General features: G+C 36.5%; 1 protein-coding gene across 1 annotated transcript; it reads right to left on the reverse strand.

Annotated features, from left to right (window-relative positions):
- Positions 1-1,058: 1,058 nt before the first annotated feature.
- Positions 1,059-7,859, reverse strand: LOC121381288. Its single transcript, XM_041510903.1, has 5 exons — positions 7,674-7,859; positions 5,826-5,960; positions 2,181-2,303; positions 1,533-1,658; positions 1,059-1,202 (listed from the first exon to the last, which is right to left on the reverse strand). Exons 1-5 carry the CDS (start codon positions 7,857-7,859, stop codon positions 1,059-1,061), a joined length of 714 nt encoding a protein of 237 aa, XP_041366837.1.
- Between the last annotated feature and the right edge of the window lie 831 nt (positions 7,860-8,690).

The raw sequence follows: 8,690 nt of genomic DNA on the forward strand, positions 1-8,690 counted from the left end.
TAAAGCCTGCAAAGTTGGCTTTACTGAATTTAAATTTAAGTATGAATTTTTCTTCTTCCGCGTATTTTTCATTACATTTATAGCTGGTTAGAATTGGGAGGTGGTCGCTGTTGAGAGCGTCAAGCACCTCCCATTGGGCGTTTGCCCCTATGTTATTAGAAGTTATGGTTAGACCGATGGCAGATGTGCCCAGTAAGTGGTCGTGAAAGAAGGTGATACTGCCATCGTTGAGACATACTAGGTTATGTGTGTTGATGAATTCTTCCAGTATGTCTCCCTGTGCGTTGGAGTGCTGACCTCCCCACAGTGCGATATGACTGTTAACATCTCCTACTAGAATTAGATTAGTATTTGGTTTTATAAGTTTATTATAGTCTCTTAAAGTTAGTTGGTTGTGTGCTGCTCCTGGTGGGCTATAAACATTGATAATGTATATAGGTATTTTATCATTTAGTATAGTAAGTCCTAGGACTTCTAAGCTGGCGTTGATAGAATCGTATTTAATTTCATTATGTGGTATAGTACTTTTAATTAGAGTGGCTATTCCACCCCTGGTGCTGGTTCCCGTATGTTTATATTAAGTTGAATAGCCTGGAATTTTGAATGATTTAGTTTGTTTTAGTTTTGTTTTTACTGGTGCCATTTCCTAGCCAAGTTTCTTGCAGGCATATAATATCTGGCTTGATGTTACTATAGAGTGTTTGTGTGTGTATGTATGTACATACAACGAATTTCATCACGATAACGTTTTTGGCATACAGATCATGAAATAAAAAATAAATAAATATAAATATAATATTGTGTTGATATGATTATAGTAATATTAGCAGTTGGTGATACCATTAGTATATAACTATGTATACGAAAGGTAATAATAACAAATTAATTTCAGTATGTTAATTCACTTGCATTTCTTTACCCTATGTTTTCTATAGTATATAATAGCCATGCATTTTTCTTATACATTAAGATCAAATGTGAGAATATTTCAATCTGATGCTACTGAAGTATTTCAAAAGTAATGTGAGTTGCGTGTGAATTATGTACTGTACAATGAATCAATAATGAATTGCAACCTGTACATCTCGGAGGAGCCCATCCAAGCTGGCACGTACAGTGTCCATTTGTTTTGTCACATGTAGATCCACTACACTGACCACATCTGTTGGAGCACGACTGACCCCAAAAGCCATCTGCACAAGCTGTAACAAAAAGGAGACAAATCACAAACACCATCATCATTTTATGTAGGACAAAATGATATATAAAAAAGAAAAACAATCCAAAACAACTAACCCAACTCAAGCAACAATAATAATATATGAAAAAACCCAATCCCAACAACAACAAAGAAACAACCGAGAACTTAAAGCAATACTCTCAGTGGCTTATTCAAGAAGTGGTTTTACTTACAGTGAGTTTTTAGTAAAAGTTCAAAAACATATTTGTTATTAGTAAATCGTCTCTGATACATGTAAATGTTAACTATGAAGCACGTTATGTAATGTATTATATTAACAGCCAATACCCACATGTACAGCTCGGTGGAGCCCATCCAGTCTGACACTGACAACTTCCAGTCCGTGTATCACAGGAAGACCATTTACAATGTCCACATCTCTTACTACAAGTCTGACCCCAGTATCCATTAGCACATGCTAAGTATGAAGGGCAAAACAAATCAGTTAAAATTCTTAATTGTAAACATTTCGACGTTTACAGATGTACTTTGTAAATGTATAAAAATAGCAGTCGACACTATCTCTCACATATACGCACACACACCTAATCAATCACAGACACACATAATCACATACACACATGCAAAAAACCCACCCGCATAGGTATATGCAACCTATCTCACACATACACACATACGCACGCACGCACGCACGCACGCACGCAAACTAGTATTTAGTATATGCGTCAACTCGACAATTGGGAGGGGGGAGGGGTCGACATTGCTTTCATCTCTTGAGATTACAAACGTGCCCAGTTAAAAAGTAAATTAAGTGCTCCTCCCCCAGTTGCTTATATTTCCCGACGTATGTTTATAGTTCTTTGTCGTACACAATTATTTTACATGATGTATGTTAATACATTTCATACTAGAATGCGTTCTACAGTAGTTGTTGCGTGTTTCAATATGCATGTACACTGTATTGGTAATGAATACGTACCTGCACATCTCGTGGGAGCCCATCCAGTCTGACACATACAACTTCCATCTTTCTTACAGGAAGATCCAACACAATGGCCACAGTTATAATTGCAAGTCGAACCCCATTTTCCATCAACACAGGCTGGAAAACAATACCTTGGCAAATTTTAAACTGCAGTTATTTGGTGTTTAGAATATGATTATTGAACATTAAAGTTATCTTGAGAGACGGAGAAAACCCACTTCCGAAATATTGGTTACTTCTGTCACCGACTCGAAAATATACACTTTATATATATACGTTCCGATAGGTAGGATAGTAAATAGCAAGGTTTTTGAGGTACCAGTCGTAGAGCACTGGTTCTTGTGCGAACAAAAATCTAATGAGGGCGATAGTTTCTACGAATTATTGCCCGTTAGGCTAGGGCTATCATTGAACTATGTCCCGTAGACATAGACTGGAATACAAAACAAATTATTCTATAAAATATAATGCTTTCTTAAACATAGGTGGGCATTCGCTATAATATTCCAACTGTGTGTGTCATTTAACAAACTAATGTATGATCACACTTTAAAAAAGTATTTAAATGAATTTGACCAGACAACTAATACTTAAACCTAAGTGACTTTGTTTGCTCTTTAGTATAGAAATATATTTGGAAAAAAGAAAAGTAAATATATATTTGTCATATCAACATTGAGCATTCATAGTAGACATTTATGAATTACACTATGGGCTTATTAACTAGTAGCTATGCCTTAATTGCCGTTTTAATTTGACACAGGTTTCTGTGCCAATGTAGAATAGCATTATCTTTTCAACAATGTGGGGACCTGTAATTTCATATGGAGTCAACTTTTGATGATCGTAGATTTTTAAGATTAAAGTTATTATATTAGGTATACATGTATAAGTATTACTACAAAACTAATTTTATTTTATGGGTCATTATGCAAAATATATTTTTCACGAAATAAAAATAAACATAGTGTGGTGTAATATTCTTGTGCACTATAAACTTGTGCAATAAATAACATGGCAAAACAAATGTATTTGTCTATTTCAAATACATGAGGAAAAATGTATATGTTCACAAATGGTGAAATTAAAGGACTTTGAAAACACAATTAATCTGCGTTAACAATACTGCCAGTCTTTCCATTGGTGACAAACATGACAAATATTATTTTCTGAGCAAGAAATGGAGTACCTGTAAAAATAAATATACTGAACGCCAAAAAGAAACTGCCATATTTTCTAAAATAGTTTGACATTTTTCTATAATGTTTTATATGTGATGCCAACGCATTAAGATTACCTAACAAAAATGTGCAATCATTTAGACGTTTTAATGACCTGTCAGGAAAACTGTTTTCCACGATTTGATTGAAGTATGCAAATGACTACTTCATACTGAATCAATCGCTGAATGGTAGTATTGTAAGAACATATCAGATGTTAAAACACGTTAAAACGTTAGGCTCAGTCAAATTTACCGCAAACACAATTTGGTTCAATGCTTACATTAACTCCATAAGTAAACTTAGGGTAGTCCCTTTAGTCGCATACACGGAAGTTGATTCTAGCAAATGGAATACCTGCCATTGCCATACATTGAATTAATCTCACGAGATTATCTCGGGAAAATTAGAAAACGTGTGCTCAAGAAAATGTTGCTTTACACTAATGTAGCGCTATGGGTGTCTTGTGCATTGCTGCCGATAACACGTTTCATGCAGATTTGTGAGATGTTATGACATATTTGGACAAGTTTCTGTTGCAATTTAGCGTTGCCATTGGCACGGGTAATGGTCGAATATACTGATCCATTTCACCCCATCACCCTTTAGGTGATAAAAAATATAACAATCTGCACATGATCTGTACGTTTCAGGTCTGAATTAAAATGTGAATCTAGACAAAGATTTGCTATGTTTAGTTCAGTCGTGTGTCACAAGTTCAAATATGATTGTCAATGTGTTTTGGAAACAAAGAAGGACACACAATGGATGATCTCTCTCTCTTGGGTGTATATAAAAATACCATATTAGATTATACGATAGATATAAGACTCTCTACAATAGGTGCTGCTGACTCTGTCAGTAACAGACACATAAGTGTACATATCAGTCGAGCAGGTACAACTTCCAGTATGTTTGCCACATGAAGTTCCAATAAAACGACCACAGGTGCTACTGCAAGACTGAAGCCATAGTCCATCAACACAGACTGGTAAACAACACCGTAGTATATTCCAAACTACGGTTATTTGATTCTAACGTAATGTTATTTGTCATTTGCTGAAAATATATTTTAAATGGACATTCCCATAGCCATGACAGTACCTACTACGACATTGCATGTGTGACTCATGTATCCTTTTGTGCAGGCTAGAATTCATAGAAAAGTATTTGTGTATTGTTCAGTGTCTCACTTGTTTAAGAAGATTAGACATTACGCCTAAAGAACATGGTATAAACATGTCTTAAATCAGGTACACTGTCCATCATTCATTAATACTTGCATGCACAATTCGATGGAGGCCAAACAGTTAGATACTGACAACTTCTAGTATGTCTGTCACACGTAGAATCTTAACAGTGACAACATGCATTAGTGCAAGACGGACCCCATTGGTACAGACTAAAACTGTGCCTATATGATGTCTAACATATCATTATTTCGTCGTTTGGTTGGAAAGGTCTACTCCTATCGATAATGCAATGATGTATTTTTATATGCATTTGTCTATATATTGGTGGCACTAAAGTCTTTGCCTTAATAATACAATTAATCTAGAAAAATCTAATTATCTTTTGTGTACCCCTCTCAATGAGCTCTGTATTAGTGGCACCCCCACCCCCAACCCTAGCTGGAGTGTTCTCTAGCGTTACTTTATTATTTTCTCTTATAAAGGAATAACGCTAGAGGGCATTCGAGCTATCCTCCTTCCCCTGTATTCACTGACCTGCATGACGGGTCTTTATTGTTTGTACTTATTTTCGTGCTTATATGCATTCAAGGTTCAAGCACTGTCCTGGACACGCACTGTAGTCATCTGACCTGTCTGTCCAGGACAGTGGATCAGTGGTTAGTGAGAGACAAGTGTGTGCGGTGGCTTACACATTACCCATTGAGTCGTTAAACTCGCTCTGGGTGAGAGCCAATATCGGGATGCGAACCCAGTACCTGCCATTTTAATGTCCATTGGCTGTATGATTACACCACCGAGGTCGGTAAATAACTCTACACAGCAACCATTAAAGCAACCACTTCTCTCGCTACTGTTGATGTAAAGAACAAAAAGGTTCTAGGCAGCCAATTATGGTTTGAGTCAGTTTAATTTAGATTATGAAAATAAGATTTAAGAATGGTTTCCCACGTATATAAGTTTCGGATAACACACAATGACAGTATGAACAAGTCAGTGTAAGAAATTATGATCATTATTCAACAAACGTTTTCTGTTATTAACTGAATAAATTAGCTCAAATAGTATTTATTATTTGCTGGGAGGACAATGATAAGTACGAAATAATCAAACACTGACAATAATGTTTGTGATCAAATTTATATTTTGGGCAGACATTTCGTTGCCACACACTTCAGTATGATTTTTAATTAGTTACTATAATAATGGGAACTATGAACAATACTTACTGTCACAAGCTGCACCAGTCCACCCGATTGGACATCCTGATATACAAGATCCCGTTCTCTTGTCACACACTTCATTGTGAGTTTTACAGTTACAGGTTTTGTCACAGTTGTCACCATACCAGTAATCGGAACACACTGTGTTTAAAGAAATAAAGAATTTAAGCACAGTATCTGCTATAAGGAACAACAATAGTTCACTTTCAGTAAATTGTGACATAAACGATACAATATTGTATCATTGTGATTATGATGGCGATGGCGATAGTGATGGTAGTGATATGGGTGTCTAAATTAGCTTCTTCTCTTACTATGTAGAAGACTATATTGATAATACATTGATAATAATAATAATAATAATAATAATAATAATAATAATAATAATCATAATCATAATCATAATCATAACCATAATAATGCCGATTTGTGGCTTCATGAGAATATAATTAAATGTTCTTTGCGTCTATACACTTTACGGCACTTTACGCCTACGATAATTCAAATAATAGTGAATGAACGTTTGCATTCTTACATAAGTATCAATGAAGTTTACACAAACAATGCTACAGGCATATTTAAAGCTAAACGAAATAAATTCAGTTACGTATTGTTAAGTATGCATATAAATTTAATTATAAGATTGGACCATTTGTTCGTTCATGCAAGTATGAACCGAAAAAACGATGTGCACACTTTTGTATGACCCTCTACGTGGGATCATACTTGCATGAACCAAACAATAATTGCGGTCAATTCTTAATTAGTCTACACGTTATAAGTTATAGATGTTATTCTAGGGTGTGTTAATCAGTCTTAAACTAAATTAGTCAAAATATGTTTGTATTACCTTTGTTGGTTTTGTTTTGCTTTTTATTGTTTTTGCAAACATCAAAGTGGCACAATAAGATTATATTCAGCTAGATTCTTAACTATACTGTTTAGAGAAATTACATACCAAAAATCTGAACTTCACACATATGAAGAAGTGTAGGTCCTGGGAGTTGAAACTTCACAAGTTGTCCCTGTGCGTCACAGATTACATCAAACACACCTGGTGGATTAGACTGACGTGTCCATTGGTAACACGGTGTGTTGCTGTTGTCAACGTAAACCTTGAATCCCTTGAGTCTCTGTTCATCTGAATTTTTTGTATATATACGTCAACCTACATGCACAGATACCTGTATTAACACAAATTAGGGACCGGACATAGCCCAGCACAGTTTATGCTATGAAGAAGACTGTGATTTAAAACATGTTCGTTTTCCATCTGGAAAAAGCTCCTCGTTAAACCAATGTTTAGATCATTAAAATGCATGGCGACGTTTTTTGTCCTCTCATAATACAAAGTATACATTATCAACTATTAATTAAGTTATTTTCTATAAATATACATACTACTCAAAAGAAGTTAAGGGTCAAAAATATTTATGCAAATAAAAATAAGCTAATATGCTAAAATTGTGACGACTAATGACACACTATTTATTTGATGTCTCAAGAACAGAAAACACAAAACAAAAAACCTTTGCTTGGAAACTAGTTTACTACCCAGATGGAGAAAGTCATGCACCCCCAAAAATGATGTTTACACATGTAGTAGAAGCGTCAGTAACTGGTGTAGCCACCATTAGCATTCACACATTCTTGACAACGTCGGCGCATGCTGTTAACCAAGCGTTGGAAATAACGTTGAGGAATCGCTTGCCATTCTGCAACTAATTGCTGAGCCAGTTGCTGGAGGTTGACGGCAGGGACGTGATGTGATCGAACTCGCCGCCCTAGTTCATCCCACGGCTACTCAATGGGTGACAAGTCTGGTGAATATGCAGGCCAATCCATGTGCTGAACGTTCTGTTGCTGCAGGAAGTCGGTCACAACCCTGGCACGATGAGGTCTTGCGTTGTCGTCCTGGAACCAAGCTCCTGGTCCAATCCGCTGCAGAAGTGGAATTACAAAAGGTTGAACAATCTCGTTGAGATAACGCTGACCAATCAAATTTCCATTAATGATGTACAGAGGGGTTCTGTGATTCATGGATATGCCCGCTCACACCATTACACTTCCTCCTCCAAATGGTAGATGTTGAACAACGTTAACATCAGCAAATCTTTCTCCTTGACGACGGTAAACACGAGCCCGGCCATCAATGAACTGGAGCAAGTACCGTGACTCATCTATGGATAATGTCTCTGCCCATTGCCCACGGTTCCACAGGATATGATGTCTGCACCAATCAAGGCGAGCCCTTCTGTGACGGGCAAGTATCTGTGGTCGGACTACAGAACGCCAACATCGCAAACCTTGGTCTCTCAGATGATCCCTAATGGTCTCGTCAGACACATTGTTGCCTGTAGCAGCTCTGAGTTGATCATGAAGCCGCTGTGCGGTCACAAAACGCTGTCGCAACGCCGTTATCATCAGGAAACGGTCTTCTCGTGCTGTTGTTGATCGTGGTCTTCCAGAACGGGAGCGATTCCGAATAGAATTAGTCGTCCTGAACCTCTGCCAGAGTCTACCGATAACACTTTGGCTTACATTTAGACCCTCTTTACAAATGCTAGATACGGCCCTGTAAATATTAATGGTCAATATAAATGAATGGATGATGTGAAATTCGTGTGTATTAACTAAACCATATACATTTTAGAATTATTGCGTCAGCTTCCGTCCCATTCCAGAACATTATATGGCGATATATATCAAAAATACACATAGCACATAATGAAATGCATGCTACTGTCAAAGTTTAAGTCGACAAAACAAGTTTTGATTTATGAAGAAAACTGTGATGTGTAAATCAAATGTAGCCTATTTTATTCATTTAAAACCACTAAAAATGTTTCCTCATGTAGGTTCGTAAAATAT

This window comes from Gigantopelta aegis, chromosome 1 (assembly GCF_016097555.1).
Source record: "Gigantopelta aegis isolate Gae_Host chromosome 1, Gae_host_genome, whole genome shotgun sequence".
Classification (NCBI taxonomy): Eukaryota; Metazoa; Mollusca; class Gastropoda; order Neomphalida; family Peltospiridae; genus Gigantopelta; species Gigantopelta aegis.

Coding starts and splice junctions, on each gene's coding strand:
- LOC121381288 (XM_041510903.1), bottom strand. CDS start 7,859: ATGAATCACAGAACCCCTCTGTACATCATTAATGGAAATTTGATTGGT. Junction 1,659..2,180: donor GGCTCCCACGAGATGTGCAG/GTACGTATTCAT, acceptor CTTCATACTTAG/CATGTGCTAATGGATACTGG. Junction 1,203..1,532: donor GGCTCCACCGAGCTGTACAT/GTGGGTATTGGC, acceptor TTTTTGTTACAG/CTTGTGCAGATGGCTTTTGG.